Raw genomic sequence first — 16,878 nt, 5'->3', positions numbered from 1 at the left:
CCTCGTTACTGATATTTTATTGTTGCTCCTTATTTATTTGTTATTTGATTTGTTTAATTTTTACTTCAGTTTATTTGAGTAAATACTTTTTTTTCTTAAAACTGCAATGTTGGTTAAGGGCTTAAGTAAGCATTTCACTGTAAGGTCTACATCTGTTGCATTCGGTGCATGTGACAAATACAATTTGATTTGATTTGATTTTGATTCTTGCGGTCAATTTGTACAAATTATTTATTACTATGTTCCAGCCCCCCGACCATCCGCTCAAGGAAAAATCGTCCCACAGCTGAATGTAACTGGGGACCCCTGCCATATAGTTTGTGCTGTAAGTCTGTGTATTGTTTTGTCTGTCTGTAGTTTGGGAACTGAGAAGAGGTCGCTCATCCGCTTTGAACAGGACAGTGACTGTGGCAAAACTCTGAGGTAAGACAACAAAAAGGCTACTTTCTGCTCATAAATTGAAGTAACAACACAAATGCCATACTGTAAACTCATTTAGCTAGGCAAACAGGAAGCATTGTTTATTTTGTTCTCAGAAAAATAACATATCAAAACTGAAAGGATTGCCAGTATAAATTATATCAAACCTCTCCCATATAACTCATAGAAATGAAATCCATCTCCCCACAGCTTCAGTCTCTCACCTTCTTTTTCTGCTTCATGTTCCCTGGACCCTTCAGTCTGAGAGAGTGTCATTTTGGGGCTGACCATCTGCAGAGACTAGCAGAGATTCTGAAGAGCTGTGCTGCTCAGTTGGTCAAACTGAGGTGAGAATGGGACTGGGAAAACTGCTTGACCTTTGAGATAATGAACCTGAAACTCATCAAATTTGAAAAAGTTAAAATAACACCACTGAATTTGAAAGAATCACAGAAGTACAGCATGACTGGCAGTAGAAGGATGATAATATACTGAACAAAGATATAAATGCAACATGCAACAATTTCAACAATTTTATTGAGTTACAGTTTATAAGGAAATCAGTCAATTGAAATCAATTAATTTAGGCCATAATCTATGGGCAGGGGTGTAGCCATGGGTGGGCCTGGGAGGGCATATGCCCACCAACTGGGGAGCTAGGCCCAGTCAATCAGAATGAGTGTTTTCATACAAAAGGGCTATATTACAGACAGAAATATTCCTCAGCCCCCCCTCCCCTCAGACGATCCCGCAGGTGAAGAAGCCGGATGTGGAGGTCCTGGGCCGGTGTGGTTACATCTGGTCTGCGGTTGTGAGGACGGTTTGTCATACTGACAAATTCTCTAAAACTAAGTTGGAAGCGGCTTATGGTAGAGAAATTGACATTCAATTCTCTGGCAACAGCTCTGGTAGGCATTCCTGTAGTCAGCATGCCAATTGCATGCTCCCTCAAAACTTCAGACATCTGTGGCATTGTGTTGTGTGACAAAACTGCACATTTTAGAATGGCTTTTTATTGTCCCCAGCACAAGGTGCACCTGTGTAGTGATCATGCTGTTTAATCTGTTTCTTGATATGCCACATCTGTTAGGTGGATGGATTATCTTGGCAAAGGAGAAATGCTCACTAAGAGGGATGTAAAAAAAAAATTGCAAAGAATTTGAGAGAAATAAGCTTTTTGTGTGTATGGAACATTTCTGGGATCTTTTATTTCAGCTCATGAAACATGTGACCAACACTTTATAGTATATTATTCCTGTATGATTCTGGGGAACACTGTTTTCTCTTGTGTATGTAGGTTATCCTGTAACACCATGCAGAGAGAAGGCCTCTTTGCTCTACAGAACAGCCTGACTGCCCTGTCCTCATTACACACCCTGGAGTGAGCACGCACGCACGCAAGCACACACACACGTATATACACACACACACTGGTGATTGACTCTGCAAGTTATAGGAAGTGAAATTACAGACATTTTCCCTTCAGTATAAGAAACAATGGACTGAATGTTCAGGTGATTGAAGACTTGGTGAAGCAGCTGAGGTGTGGTCATGTCCAACGCTCTATCAGGTGAGGAGGATATGGGAATAGCATTTGTGTGTGGGATCTCTTGTGTGAGTGTGTATGATTCAGGTTAACAGGCTGTGTGTATTTCCCATCAGTATTGAGGAGACGTGGATCACAGCAGAAGCAGCTGTTAACCTGGTCTCCTGCTGCTTGAACCTGAACCCCAACATACACACCATCAGGTGATAATTCATGTTGGCATTGGGGTAATATTTAGAAGTATAGTAAAATAGAACATGACATTCATAATGTATGTGTGAACTTATTTTGCAGGGTAAACCACACCACTGTACACATTACTTTGGAAAAATGCACAAATCACACTCCTACCAGGTAAAGCTGAAATACATTTTCGTTGTCCATTTGCAAAATATATTTAGATGTGAAGATAAAGATAACAGCTCTTTCTGTTTTAACTGAGCTGGCTTTATTTGTGTTTCAGTGGTGATTCTGCAGACATGGCTGGCTCTCTGTCTACCGTGACCATCAGGTGAAAGCAGCTTCCTCTATTATTCCTACATAAACAGGAATGTGTGTAAGATGGCTCAGATGGTTACTGCATATTCTCCCTGTTACATGTTCCTGCCTCTTGTGTTTCAGTCTAGTAGACTGTGCAGTACAAGGGCACCACCTAGTGTCTCTGCAGACTGTGTTCCAGAGATGCCCTCTGCTGCAGGACCTAGAGTAAGTATCTGCGAGAAGGGACCTAGGACTACTTTGGAAGTTGTTAAAGTGTTTGTAATGTCTAATTTAATTTAGTTGTATTAAGTTATACCTATTTCTTATTTTCCTCTAGTTTGTCACACAACAGCATCGGTAGAGTGGGAGCAGAGTTTCTCTGCTCTGTCTTACCATCCTTAGTTAGTCTGAGGAAACTCTGGTGAGGCTTATGTTGTTATGAATTTTGGGGGTTGGAAGGGCTCTACATGGTTTTTTTTGGCCAAAGATTAATATCTTAGGCTGAACATGAAAAATATCAACATGTTTATATTTTTCTGTGGTCTTGAGTCAAAAGAAACATCTGAAGATCTGGTATTGCTCCTCGCCGAGGGGTTGTTGCAGGCTAAAAGCATTGAGAGCTTGAAGTAAGTGATTGTCAATTCTCTCTATACCTACTTATGTTCCATTTCTGGCCCTGACTCTGACCTTTCACCACTCTCTCCCCCTTAGTTTTTCTGGTCATGTGATCAGTGACAGAGGAGCTGTAGTTCTGACCAGAACACTCCAGAACCTACCAAATATCAGAACAATCAAGTAATAACTGACACGCTTTGTTTCTCTACATATCAGCCCTACCTGTATTCACCCACCTGGCCAGTGACACAACAATACTAATGTTGATCCCTCTGTCCCCCAGTCTCTCCCTGTGCTCTGGTTGGACAGCGGCAGGAGCATTGGACCTGGTCAAAGGGCTTGGACAGTGTCTCTCTCTGGAGGGGATCAGGTAAAGAACTTTCACTCTTGAGATTCCCTCACCAACTCTGACCTCCCACTGCAGCACAGCATGACCACCATGACTGACAGCTATTCCTATGATATACTGTGTGTCCTGGGGTAAGGGTATGAGCTAAATACCTGTATCCTGTCCACAGCCTTGACTCTGCACAGCTGGATCAAAAGAGCACAGTCTCCTTGGCACAAGGGCTCCATGCTATGACCTCCTTGAAGAGGCTAAAGTGAGTAGAGCTTCCTGATAGAGAACGTAGTGGGCCTTGCCATGCCTGAGACAAATGTGGTGTAGAGTGTTATCTTTGCCAATGATTTGTGATCTGTCCTTAGTCTGAATAAGAAAGTAACCATGGTGACTGGATCCCCAGAGGAGGGGACCACACTGGTCCTACTGGCCTCTCTGGAGGGGCTCAGAGCAATGGAGGAGATTGAGTGAGTAGAATAATGATAACACGCATGTCAAGTAGTATCTGACTTCTGCATGAACTAGCCATCACTTCTGATGTGGTATTGTCAATGTGTGTCTGGCCTGCAGGTTGGAGGGGATGAGGATTTCAGATAAAGGAGTGGAGGAGCTTATCAAACACCTGCCCACCTGGACAGGCCTGAGGAAGATCAGGTAGGGTCCAGGGATTATTGAACTGGAGGAATGGCTAGGGAACAGACTTGGACAAAAAATAGTCAACATAATTGAATGTGTCAAATTTAGCTAAGACATGCATCAGCAATCTGTCAAATTATCCAATGTTAGAACCTGTCAAAGTACCAGGTAATATTCTAATAGGCTTCATGGGTACAACTTAGGTGTGTTTAGGATTAAGGCAGACATTTTAAATTTGTCATCATGAAAGAGGTACAGTGTATTCGGAAAGTATTCAGACCCCTTGACTTTTTATACATTTTGTTACGTTACAGCCTTATTCTAAAATTAATTCAATTGTTTTTCCCCCTCATCAATCTACACAAAATACACCATAATGACAAAGCAATATCACATTTACATAAGTGTTCAGACCCTTTACTCAGTATTTTGTTGAAGAACCTTTGGAAGCGATTACAGCCTCGAGTCTTCTTGGTTATGACGCTACAAGTTTGGCACACCTGTATTTGGAGTGTTTCTCCCATTCTACTCTGCAGATCACCTCAGACTCTGTCAGATTGGATGGGGAGCGTTGCTGCACAACTATTCTTCTACATTTGCACACACTGTACATAGATTTTTCTGTTGTGTTATTGACTTGACGTTTGTTTATGTGTAACTCTGTGTTGTTGTTTTTGTCGCACTGCCTTGCTTTATCTTGGCCAGGTCGCAGTTGTAAATGAGAACTTGTTCTCAACTGGCCTACCTGGTTGGTGAAATAAATAAAAAATATTTTTTAAATGTTCAGGTCTCTCCAGAGATGTTCGATCCGGTTCAAGTCCAAGCTCTGGCTGGGCCACTCAATGACATTCAGAGACTTGTCCTGAAGCCACTCCTGCATTGTCTTGGCTGTGTGCTTAGGGTCATTGTCCTGTTGGAAGGTGAACCTTCGCCCCAGTCTGAGGTCCTGAGCACTCTGGAGCAGGTTTTCATCAAGGATCTCTCTGTACTTTGCTCCATTCATCTTTCCCTCGATCCTGACTAGTCCCCACAGCTTGATGCTGCCACCACCATGCTTCACCATAGGGATGATGCCAGGTTTCTCCAGACGTGACTCTTGGCATTCAGGCCAGAGAATCTTGTTTCTTATGGTGAGAGTCCTTTAGGTGCCTTTTGGCGTACTCTAAGCGGGTTGTCATGTGCCTTTTACTGAGGAGTGGCTTCCGTCTGGCCACTCTACCATAAAGGCCTGCTTGGTGGAGTGCTGCAGAGATGATTGTCCTTCTGGAAGGTTCTCCCATCTGCACAGAGGAACTCTGGAGCTCTGTCAGAGTGACCATTGGGTTCTTGGTCACCTCCCTGACCAAGGCCCTTCTCCACCGATTGCTCAGTTTGGCTGGGTGGCCAACTCTAGGAAGAGTCTTGGTGGTTCCAAACTTCTTCCATTTAAGATTGATGGATGCCACTGTGTTCTTGTGGACCTTCAATGCTGCAGAAGTGTTTTGGTAGCCTTCCCCAGATCTGTGCCTTGACACAAGCTTTACGGACAATTCCTTTGACCTCATGGCTTGGTTTTTGGTCTGACATGCACTGTCAACTGTGGGACCTGATATAGACAAGTGTGTGCCTTTCTAAATCATGTCAAAACAATTGAATTCACCAAAGATGGACTCTAATCAAGTTGTAGAAACATCTCAAGGATGATCAATGGAAACAGGATGCACTTGAACTCAAGTTTGAGTCGCATAGAAAAGAGTCTGAATACTTGTGTAATTAAGGTATTTCTGTTCTTTATTTGTATTAAATTTGCTAAAATGTATAAAAAACAATTTTTGATTTGTCATTATGGGGTACTGTGTGTAGATTGATGAGAAAAAAAACGATTTAATCCAATTTAGAATAAGGCTGTAACGTAACAAATGTAACAATAAGTCAAGGGGTCTGAATACTTTCCCGAATGCACTGTATAGAGAGGGTTCAAAGTGCTGATTGGTTTGTAAAGACACACCTTTATTATATTGTCCTCACAAAGTTACGCTTATTCTACTTCCTGAACTGGTTCAGAGGAAACATACTGATGAAACATACTGATATTATGAGCTATGATATGAAGTGAACCTGTTTCTCTCTCAATCATTAGAAGAGGAGAGTGTTGACCCAGATTTCTGTGTAAAACACACAGACTGGGACGTCATTTAACTTCTTTATCTTTGTGTGTCAGCCTTCTCAGATAACTATATTGGTGACCAAGCAGGAGAGAGGCTGGTCCAGGCCCTGGCTAACTGCACAGAACTGGAGGTACTCCAGTAAGGCCAAGTTCCAAATATCTATCCATAGTTCCCTATTTCTAATGGGCTTTCAAAATGGACAAAAATAAAAGGTTAGAATTTCGACTGCAAACTATGCACCGCCTGACCCATTACATTATATCTCAGTCTGTCCAGAAATAAACTCACCCTAGCATGTGCTGCCAAGATGGGACGAGTTCTGCCCACTCTCACTCACCTCAGGGTTCTAGAGTAAGTCTATTCCCATCAGTTTTTTTGTTTGGCTTGGATTGTGTTAAGTTTATTTATTGATTTTATGCATCTATTGCAATGTAACTGCAACCCTAACCCTTGTTTATGTTCACCGTTGTGTTTTTGCGAAAAGTCTCTCCGAGAACCCGATTGGCAGAGAAGGATCTGTCAGTATCTCCAATACTCTGATCTTCATGAAGTATTTGACAAAGATACAGTAAGATATACCCAATGTAATCTGCTACATACTGACTGTGTATTCTCTGCTCAATCTTGGGGAATGCAGAGGAGAGGTTAGCTGTTAATGTACTTGTTGTCTTCCAGCTTGACCTCCATAGGGACTTCAGAGCTCACTGGTCTAGCTGCCAGCTTGGCTTACTGTGTCTGTGCAGAGGATGTCAGGTAAGGGCAGGGCCACAGTGTCAGGCGGACCGTATATAGGCAGCAAAGAGCTTTATTCTTCTGGTTCTCATGTTCATGACCAATTTGACCAAATTCCATTACTCTCTCTTTCACTCCCTGTTAATTGTGTCAGTTTTGCGTGGAATGGCTGTGGAGATGATGTCGCAGTGAAGCTTTCCGAAGTTTTACCACAATGCCAGAAGCTAAGGAGACTTGAGTGAGTGTTCAGTTTACAGTTATGCACATTGACTTGTCCTAAATAGACCTGATAATCAGATCATTGTTTTTATGTCTTTGATTTTAGTCTTGAGTCGAACAGTATCAGCACTACTGGAGCAGAGGCACTTGCCAGAAGCTTACAGTCTTGTCCGTCGCTTGAAGTAATCAGGTACATTTACATTTTATTCATATAGCAGATGCTGTTATTCAGAGCGACTTACAGTTAGTTAGTGCATTCATCTTAAGATGGCTAGGTGAGACAACCACATGTTGTGGTAATTACATTTTTCCTCAATAAAGAAATGATCAGCAAAGTCAGTGCTAGTAGGAAAAGATAAGTGCAAGGAACCTTTTTTGGGGGGGGTAAGACTGAGATGTCTTATTTGAGATAATATTTGAAGAGGTAGGGTTTCAGACGTTTTCGGGAAGATGGGCAGAGATTCTCCTGTAGGGGTGGGACGGCCAAGAGACCAGAGGTGGCTTGGAAATGTAGCTGGAAAATGTTTAGTGGAATTATGTCAATCGTATTAATGTACTTATGCTGACTATCAATCAGCAATTGGGTACTATCTTTGTTGTGTACAATTCCAGTAATACTCCTTTCCTCTCCCTGTTTGACCAGACTGTGGAGGAATAGTATCTCTACCTGTGATGCCCAGAGACTGAGACAGAGGGAGAAGAGGCTCAACTTCTTCTCCACGTAGTCTATGATCTACTCATTCAGTGTGGCAGCAGAACAGTCAACTTGCACTTTTATTTTTATAATAGTTTATGCACTTAGAGACCACATTTCCTTAAAATTACAGCAGGTCATCAAATCAAACAATAAAATGATCCTTGTAGGGGGGGCAGTGAACCTTTATTCCAACCCTGGGAACTGGTCTCTATCTCTCTTTCTTCCTCTTCCTGGAAAGGTCCGTGTGTTGTCTCTATCCACTCATATTTATTTCTGTATTGATTTTGAATCTGGGATTCATTGATTGCTTAAGTTTTGCAGAATTATTTATTTTTCACATCTGACTAAAAGGGTCGGTGAGACCAAGTCAAGTTGTTCTCTTGAACTGCTGGATTCTAATTCTGTCATTGCTCATGTTTCAAATCAAAATCAAATCAAAGTTTATTTGTCACGTGCGCCGAATACAACAGGTGTAAACCTTACAGTGAAATGCTTACTTACAGGCTCTAACCAATAGTGCATTTTATCTTCTAATTTATTCCTTACACTTGTTGTGTTTTGTCTTGTGTGGCACATTTCTTGTTTACTTGTTTTTGTAATGTCCATTTTGATGTTTTATTATGACATGCACTGGTAATAAAGTGTGAGACAAGTCTTCTTTTTCATATTATATGCTATGTAAATAGTGATTTTCTTTATCTGAACTTACCTCTAGATGGCAATACAATTTCACAATATAAGGTTCTATACTAAATCAAGAAAAAAGAACCTCCAGTCATCTTCGTTTGAAATGTTTACACAATTAATAATTTTTTTGTCTTCTTTATTTGACAAAATAACCATTACTCACTGATGTAAATGATGAGCTGCTGACTATATTGTACCTTGTAAATTGAGACTGACAGAGTGTTTTGGCAAATGAGACAGCAGTGCACCAGATTCAATCAAGCACTGGGGTATTTTCTCCCACCACCCCAACAAAAAGTTGAGTGACCTTCAACTATGTCATGTGATGTAATATACTGTACATCTGTGTCAAACATATTGGCATTGAGATGTACAGAATTTGGCCCTCTTTGAGTTATTACTGATTACACAAAAAGCCTATATGTTAAGAAAATATATAGCTTGTATTACCAATATGTATTAACAAACCAGAGCATTTATATTTTCATTTAGCTGAAGGCAATTATCAACAGAATAGAGCGCGTGTGATTCGGGCGGAGTTCAGAGCAACGCGCGACTACCAGTATCGCTACTCTACACCACTCGGCTAGAGACTGTCACAGCGCAGAATGACCTGCCCTCGTGGCGAAATACAACAAATTGTTTTCCCCTGATGATATTTTTGGACATCATGAAAATAACGTCAATTTATGCATAGGGAGAAAAGTGTTTGAGCTATCAAGAAATAAGGAATCTTCAGAGAAGAGAAGTGGGTAGAGTAGTACTTAAATCACATTTACTAAGGTAAGTTAATATTGGGGCTCTTGGGCAGTGTATTTTTATCATATGCTATTATGTCTGTAAATATGTACATTAAGTAAATTCATGACTCTGAAATACAAATGCAAGGTGTTCAAAGGTGTGCTGCAAATTCAAATATTGCTATTCACTGGGATATTGATATACTGTAATTCTCAATGTACTACTTCTGAAATTGTAAACTGATGGAAATATTTAGGGTTGCACACAGGATATGTCAGAGGTTATTGTGAACATAATGTTTGTGTCACATACAGATCTACAGAAAACCCTCACAAAGCTCAAGCTGTCAAGCACAAGAGTAAACAGAGACAGTTGTCACTAGCTCTAAAGCAGAAATGTCACCGTCTTCTCAGAGACCCATGTCTTTACTTCTCTGGTTCACTCCTGTCTGTCTATTCAAATGTGGACATAGCTTATCTCTATTGGTCTCTCGCTCTCTGCATTGCTCCATCTCTCTCTGGATTTTTTGGTTGTTAAAATATACTGTGAAATCTATACAATTTCTATTGTACGCCACCATCAAAGGTGGAGAAAATCTGTTCCCTTCTCACCCACCCTCATAAGTATTCTCCAGTGACATTTGCTCTCTCACAGTAGAGCAGATGATGCAGTCAGCCTGGTCCTTAAGCACTGAGATTAGTGAAGATGGGAATTCAATTTACATCATGGGTTGAAAATGGTCTTGATTGATAATAATCTTGATAAATAGCAATCTATGTATATTTCTCACAGTTTTTGTGTTGATTTAGCCTGGACCCTTTGCCCATGTAGCATTATTACTGGGACAAGAGCCAATTTAATATTTTTACCATCTGAATGAATGGTCTGAGAAAAGTTTGCCCAAGGGGCACCTGGGGGGGGGGGACTTTAGGTTTGCAGACAACCAGCCCTTTATTTATCTGTGGGGAGGCCACAGCCTCTGCCACACAGACAGGAAGACGACATGACACTGAGGGTGGTGACCTGGGTCTATAACTCACAGATCGCCAGTTTTTTAGGTTGCCTACTGTATTCAACTCAGTTTTCGGTATGTGATTATATAATTGCGTATTCAGCGACGGACATGAAAATAATTATAACTAAGAGGGTAAAGTATCAAAGTTTCTATTTGAACTTCGATACACAAACAGTATGTGGCATTGTCTTTTCACATTCCAATCACTGACAGTTCTAGGCTTTCTTAAAATTGCAGTGTCTGCCTCTCCTCTGTAGCCACTTACTTATATCCCATAGCGATGTTTCCCCTATATTTCCCCCCTACATGTTTCCCCAGCATCCATTTAAAAGCGAGACGCGCTTTGGCTCAATAACTGGAAGTCTATGGGAACAGCTAGCATGTCATTGTGCTAATGCTAGTAGCCACCACTGCTGAAAAAAATCCTAGGGAAAACACTGCATAGTATTGCCCCATTCCCCTATTCCCCACAAATATGCTTATTGTACCCTGGGAAAGAAAATGCTCAATTTCTGCCACTTGTCAGCATACACCAGGGCAGACAGGTAATTAGAGTGTTAGAGTAAATGACCATGTACGTTGTGTTTACTGTGCTATTAAGGTGAGTGAGGCACAGTTTCCAGTTTGAGCGATAAGGGATTGTTGGTGTGTGTGTGTGTGTGTGTGTGTGTGTGTGTGTGTGTGTGTGTGTGTGTGTGTGTGTGTGTGTGTGTGTGTGTGTGTGTGTGTGTGTGTGTGTGTGTGTGTGTGTGTGTGTGTGTGTGTGTGTGTGCGCGCACATGTGTTTGGATTGTCGATCTCTCTGTGTGTATAAGGATAAGGATGATTATGCTGTTGATTTGGTAACAATACAAGTTTTCCATTACATCATCAGCCATCAGAAGTGAACACATAGAATGTGGCTATTATGCTAAAAATGGCACTTATGGTCAGGGTATATATGGCCAAAGCTTTGCCTTAGGTGTGAAGAGTGTTTTTTTTTTACTGTAATGTTGGATGGACTGAACCTGAGGAGCTGTTTAGGGATATGGGGTGAGTTATCCCCATTTATACTTTAGGTATGTGAGCAATACTATGCTGATGTCTTCAGTATAATATTTTTACGGATACCAAAACAACATTTAACCGTTTACATTATACAAGCGATTGAGAATATGATACTTTACTTTTGCGCACTTGCTTGCGCATACATACATCCATGAAGATTGATTATGATTTGGTTGGCAGTGTGTGATGTGTGTGTTTATGTTACGGAACACGTCCGTATGCTCCCATTGTACACTTTTGCCATTTGCTTTGGTTGAAGCTAATTACTGGTAATGGAAGACCTTTATATGGTAAGAGCTTCATAGAGAGCCTCATCTATGGTGCTTACATAAAAAAGTCCATTAACCATATCAGAAAATGACAATGTAGGTAAATAATCATTTTGGTTTTAGTTGTATTTACAGTGGTTTTATTATAACCTTATAATTAATTACTTAAGTTAATAAATGGTGCTATAACATATGCAGTTGCACATCTGTGATCTCTAGGGAATATAACCAATTTCCTGGTTCCACTAGCAGTGGAAGGAGGGTCTTCCACAATGGCACATCAGTATCTTAGCAACAAGAGCTCTCACCATACTCATCATGTCCTTACAAATTACGTTACCTGTGCATGAATGTTTGACAGAGTACAGATCTCATTAGTTATTCTCTCATATGACACATGATGGACCACTGTACTAGATAAATTATTCTGTGTGTGGCCCTGACCTTTGTTTTTCCTGCAGCTGAATTGATTTAGGCAACTCTCTGGATACTGCACATGGATAAAATTACATTTTTATGTTCTATTGAATATGGAATATGAGAATGTATGATACTGTAGGTCTCAAATGTTCTGTCATTAACCACCCTGCATTAAGCATCCCCATGTTTTTGTCAGTCTCTCTACCTTATTTTGAATCTATGAGTCTACAGAATGCTCAGTGCTACAGTAATGTCATTCATAGTGCTGTTTCTCTTTGCTGTGTATGTTCCCAGGCTGTGGGAGGGCTGACACTCCTGCCGGCATGGCCTACACGCTAGGCACGGGGCCCGACTCTGGGCCAACCGTGGGTCCTCAGCACTGCGTCACCAGGGTGGAGCTGTCTGTGTGCTGCGGCAACCTGCTGGACAGAGATGTGACCTCCAAGTCAGACCCCTTCTGTGTGCTATTCAATGAGGTGGACAGCAGCTGGGTTGAGGTGATGAGGGGAGGGGTGGGCATGGGTGGAAAAGGGTGGATGGATAATGATTAATGGCGAGATGAGGGAAATGGTTGCTGGAAAAGTAGAAGGAATGGGTGACTGACTGGAGGGGTAGTATAAAGGTAAAAAAAAAGATGAAGAATTTGTGGTTATGATGAAAGTTGGAACAAAGATGATACTGAGAGATGCTAAAAGAGAGAGTTAAACATGAAAAGCAAACCACTTGAGAGGGTGAAATAAACATTACAAAGAAATTTCCTCTCACTGTTGAATGCTCTCAATGTTTTATCACTTACTAGTCAAGTTCGCAATAACACTGAGTGTTCTGTATAAACCAGGGAAATGGTGGAATATCAATATACTATGGAGAAATGTTAATCCACAGCTGTCTTTGAAGCCGTGTTGCCTAACACAGGTACAAAGTCAAAATTGGCTATATTGTAAAAATGCATGAAAAAAAAATGCTTTTAAGGTTAGGGTTAGCAGTGTGGTTAGGGTTAGGTTTAAAATCACATTATAAGAAGAGAAATTGTAGAACTCGGCAGGGCTCATCAGGGCTCATGACTTTGTGTGTGTGTGTGTGTGCGTGTGTGCGTGTGTGCGTGTGTGCGTGTGTGCGTGTGTGCGTGTGTGCGTGTGTGCGTGTGTGCGTGTGTGTGTGTGTGTGTGTGTGTGTGTGTGTGTGTGTGTGTGTGTGCGTGCGTGCGTGCGTGCGTGCGTGCGTGCGTGCGTGCGTGCGTGCGTGCGTGCGTGCGTGCGTGCGTGCGTGCGCTCGGGGTACCCTCTCAGTGCCAGGGAAAAACATGCCTGCCTGCCTGGGTAGTGTTCTGTTGAAGCAGGCTGAGTGTGTTCCTGCAGGCCTGAGCTGTCGGTCAACAGGGCAGGCTCCAACATGAAACCAGCATAGCGGTTGCTGCAGTAACCATGGAAACGTGGATGGAAACAAAGGAATCATGATGTTCTTAATGCGTGGAAAGAGAAATGAGGAATGGAACTAACAGGCAAACAGGGAAGGGACATGGAATATACACAGTGGGTTTTGAAAACGGGTAGCCTATGTATAAAAAGTACGTGTGTGCTATTCCAGAGGTAATCCTCACAATGGTTTCTCTTTGGATCATGATGAAAGCTACAGCATATGAAACACACAACAATACACACACAGCCAAAAAACACACGGCAGAGCAGGCATTGAGAAGTGAAGGGTTGTTAAAGTGAAGGGTTTTTCTCCCTGTCCGTCTAGGAGTGAGAGAGGGGTTCACTGTGGGTGGAGTGGCCATCTGTTCTGTGGGGGTAAAGAGGGAAGTGTGATAACACAGAAAGGGGAGGGGGTAACAATCAGAAGGTGAGGGGAGAGACACAGAGACTCCAGTCAAACAGTTCCAGTCAAACAGACAGAGCAGAGAAGAAACATATACAGTCTGCTCCGCCCTAGGCTCAGCGATGGGAGAACAAGAGGGGGTGATGAGTATGTGTACATCTTCTATCAGTGTGAGTCAGACATACACTGTGTTAGTCACCACCACCTGGTTTTATCTTTCACATGAACAAAACCTTATCAACCTTCAACACCCCCACATGTCCACCCTCCACCTCCGCTGTGTGTGTGCGGTGGTTGTGTGTGAGTACAGTACTTGTTTGAGAAAAACATAGTGTATTCCTGTGTATTATTTTCAGATTGGTCGAACAGAGACTGCAGTGAATAACCTGAATCCAGTGTTTGGGGTGAAGTTTAAGGTGGACTACCATTTTGAGGAGGTCCAGAAGCTCAAGTTTGCCCTGTTTGATGAGGACAAGTGCAGCAGCCAGCTGTATGAGCATGACTTCCTAGGAGAGTACATCTGTACACTGGGGGTGGTATGCTACCTGTCACGCGGTTCTTATAATCTGTCTGTGACACCTTTCTGCACCTGTTTATCACCTGCTTATGTTTATCTGCAGTTGGGCATTTCACCCCTCACTCACTTCTCTCTCTGGTCTGTGACCTTTAGATTGTGTCCAATAAGAAACTTCACCGACCACTGACCTTGGCCAATAGCAAGCCAGCTGGGAAGGGAACCATCACAGTGAGAACATCATGCTTATATACCTCATTCCCACAAAGAAATCCAAGAACCAAAAACATGTCCACACACACACACACACACACACACACACACACACACACACACACACACACACACACACACACACACACACACACACACACACACACACACACACACACACACACACACACACACACACACACACACACACACACACACACACACACACACACAGTTCTGTAACATGGTGCAGTGTTACGTAGTACAACCCAGTAACAGTTTGTCTTGTATGCAGATAACTGCGCTGGAACTGTCAGACAATAGAATAATCACATTGACATTGTGTGGGAGAAAGCTTGACAAGAAGGTAAGAGTTACTGCTACTATATTATCATCTCTGTTAAAAAGTTCTTACTTAATATTTGGAACAACAATAATATTTAGTCCATTTACATTTTACATTTGAGTCATTTAGCAGATGCTCTTATCCAGAGCTACTTTAATTAGTGCATTCATCTTAAGCTAGCTAGGTGGGACAACCACATATCACAATCATAGTATGTACATTTTCCCTCAAAGTTGCAAAGTCAGAGATAGTAAGAGGGGAAAAAAGTCAAGTGCAAGTGTTAGTTCACACAATTGTATTTGTATTTTTATAGTGGTATGCTGGCAGCTATGTGGGCCATTCTCACACCAGATTGTTTTGTTTTGTAGGATTTCTTTGGTAAATCAGACCCCTACCTAGAGTTCCATAAGCAAGGAGATGATGGGAAATGGATGTTAGTCCACAGGACAGAGGTGAGTTGGTCGAGGGTGGCTGTTTAAACGATTTAAATTTCAACACTGCAGAACTGAGTGTGTTATATCACTTAACAAGGTGTATTACCACCTGCTGACAACAGTAACTGGATAGCCTTGGATTGGCTTCTGAGTTCTTTATTCCAAGTAACACGGAATACGTTTTCTCACTGTACCTGTTTTTGTGCTGCAGGTGATAAAGAACACTCTGGACCCGGTGTGGAAGCCCTTCACAGTACCACTCATCTCCCTCTGTAACGGGGACGTGGACAGGAGCATCAAGGTGAGTAAGGTTTGTCAACATGTGCATTCATCTGAGGGCGATGGTATGAACATGGAATCCCCTTTAGATACAGTATGTAAAAAGCCAAATACATTTTAAGAAGTTATTTATTGTGGTATTACTGTATGTTGTCTCGTATTTTAGGTACTGTGCTATGATTACGACAACGATGGAGGCCATGACTTCATTGGAGAGTTTCAGACCACTGTCAACAAGATGAGTGAAGCCCAAAATTCACTGGAGGTGAGGGATGGATTTGAGAGCTACTCCAGTTTATCTATGGGGGTTTGTTCTGCATGCTTTAGTCATGCTGTGATGTGGATCAAACACAATTTTTACATTGTCTCAACTCTCAGTGTTCTCCTCACTGTGAGTGGATGACTCACTTAAGACACTGCAGTTAACACAGCTCACCATTTCTGAATGGAGGACACCTGTTCATTTGGATATTCACAAGTGCTTATTTACGCCTTGTTTTTAACCTCACTAATACATGTTGGGTTATGCTTTATTTTACAGCCCGGCCACACCTGGAGAGAGAACAGCTCTGTATTTGACTTACGTTTTTCGCTCCTGACTTCCTGTTGAAAACCTTGTGTCATTAGCTAATGGCAGAAATGCAAATAGAGCCGATGTGAGAAAGAGTGTACATTGTGTGGATGTGCAGAGGGTCCCAGTGGTCATTTCTTACTCTGTGTTCTTCTGCTCCAGATCCAATTTGAATGCATTAATCCCAAGAAACAGAAGAAGAAAAAGAGCTACAAAAACTCTGGAATCATCATTCTGAAGTCATGCAAGGTGAACCAAAACACCTAGAGACTAATAAATATAGTGTACACTATCCCTCTTAATGACTAATTAGTCAACCCACTATGGCAACCGCAAAATGCAAATTAAGTCTAGAAGGAAACTGCTTTTTAATTAAATTATGAATGAACATTAAAGCCTTAGCCTTATTTTTTTTTATTACAAACAAAATGCTGTAATTTTGGTTTTGCTGCAGGCAGGGATTAGAGTAATGGCTCAAATCGCTATTAAATGTATTTATTAATATCAGCACAAAACACCTATCAGTCTCACACAGTCAACCAGGGGCTGCCTGCAGTAATCACCTTTGTTCAGGCAGCCAATTACTGAATATGGAGACTACTCAATCCTATCAAAGTGCCACTTCCTTGCCTTTTCCAATTATTTATCTATAGGAAAAATAATTTGAACTTGCTACAGTATGGATGGAA

The 16,878-nt window shown here is 41.7% G+C and overlaps 2 protein-coding genes across 2 annotated transcripts in view; both read left to right on the top strand.

Annotated features, from left to right (window-relative positions):
* Nucleotides 1-8,502, top strand: part of LOC139539864 (protein NLRC5-like) — a 20,987-nt gene extending 12,485 nt beyond the window's left edge. Inside the window, 22 exon segments of the mRNA XM_071343210.1 lie at nt 358-423; nt 681-767; nt 1,718-1,801; nt 1,907-1,990; nt 2,083-2,169; nt 2,261-2,320; nt 2,430-2,477; nt 2,588-2,671; nt 2,784-2,864; nt 2,986-3,072; nt 3,158-3,241; nt 3,345-3,431; nt 3,580-3,663; nt 3,767-3,868; nt 3,972-4,060; nt 6,238-6,322; nt 6,452-6,535; nt 6,669-6,752; nt 6,860-6,937; nt 7,071-7,154; nt 7,242-7,325; nt 7,779-8,502. Coding sequence (XP_071199311.1) covers nt 358-423; nt 681-767; nt 1,718-1,801; nt 1,907-1,990; nt 2,083-2,169; nt 2,261-2,320; nt 2,430-2,477; nt 2,588-2,671; nt 2,784-2,864; nt 2,986-3,072; nt 3,158-3,241; nt 3,345-3,431; nt 3,580-3,663; nt 3,767-3,868; nt 3,972-4,060; nt 6,238-6,322; nt 6,452-6,535; nt 6,669-6,752; nt 6,860-6,937; nt 7,071-7,154; nt 7,242-7,325; nt 7,779-7,860 — 1,795 coding nt within the window. The 3' untranslated portion in view covers nt 7,861-8,502.
* A 543-nt stretch (nt 8,503-9,045) lies between these two features.
* Nucleotides 9,046-16,878, top strand: part of LOC139539859 (copine-2-like) — a 48,889-nt gene continuing 41,056 nt past the window's right edge. Inside the window, exons 1-9 of the mRNA XM_071343205.1 lie at nt 9,046-9,302; nt 12,306-12,508; nt 14,189-14,368; nt 14,503-14,577; nt 14,855-14,926; nt 15,274-15,357; nt 15,551-15,640; nt 15,785-15,883; nt 16,352-16,438. Of these exons, the coding sequence (XP_071199306.1) occupies nt 12,335-12,508; nt 14,189-14,368; nt 14,503-14,577; nt 14,855-14,926; nt 15,274-15,357; nt 15,551-15,640; nt 15,785-15,883; nt 16,352-16,438 (861 nt within the window). The 5' untranslated portion in view covers nt 9,046-9,302; nt 12,306-12,334. The remainder of the gene's footprint in view (nt 9,303-12,305; nt 12,509-14,188; nt 14,369-14,502; nt 14,578-14,854; nt 14,927-15,273; nt 15,358-15,550; nt 15,641-15,784; nt 15,884-16,351; nt 16,439-16,878) is intronic.

The sequence above is a fragment of the Salvelinus alpinus genome, chromosome 15 (assembly GCF_045679555.1).
Source record: "Salvelinus alpinus chromosome 15, SLU_Salpinus.1, whole genome shotgun sequence".
Taxonomy (NCBI): domain Eukaryota; kingdom Metazoa; phylum Chordata; class Actinopteri; order Salmoniformes; family Salmonidae; genus Salvelinus; species Salvelinus alpinus.
This window is presented reverse-complemented; position numbering and strand designations above follow the sequence as displayed.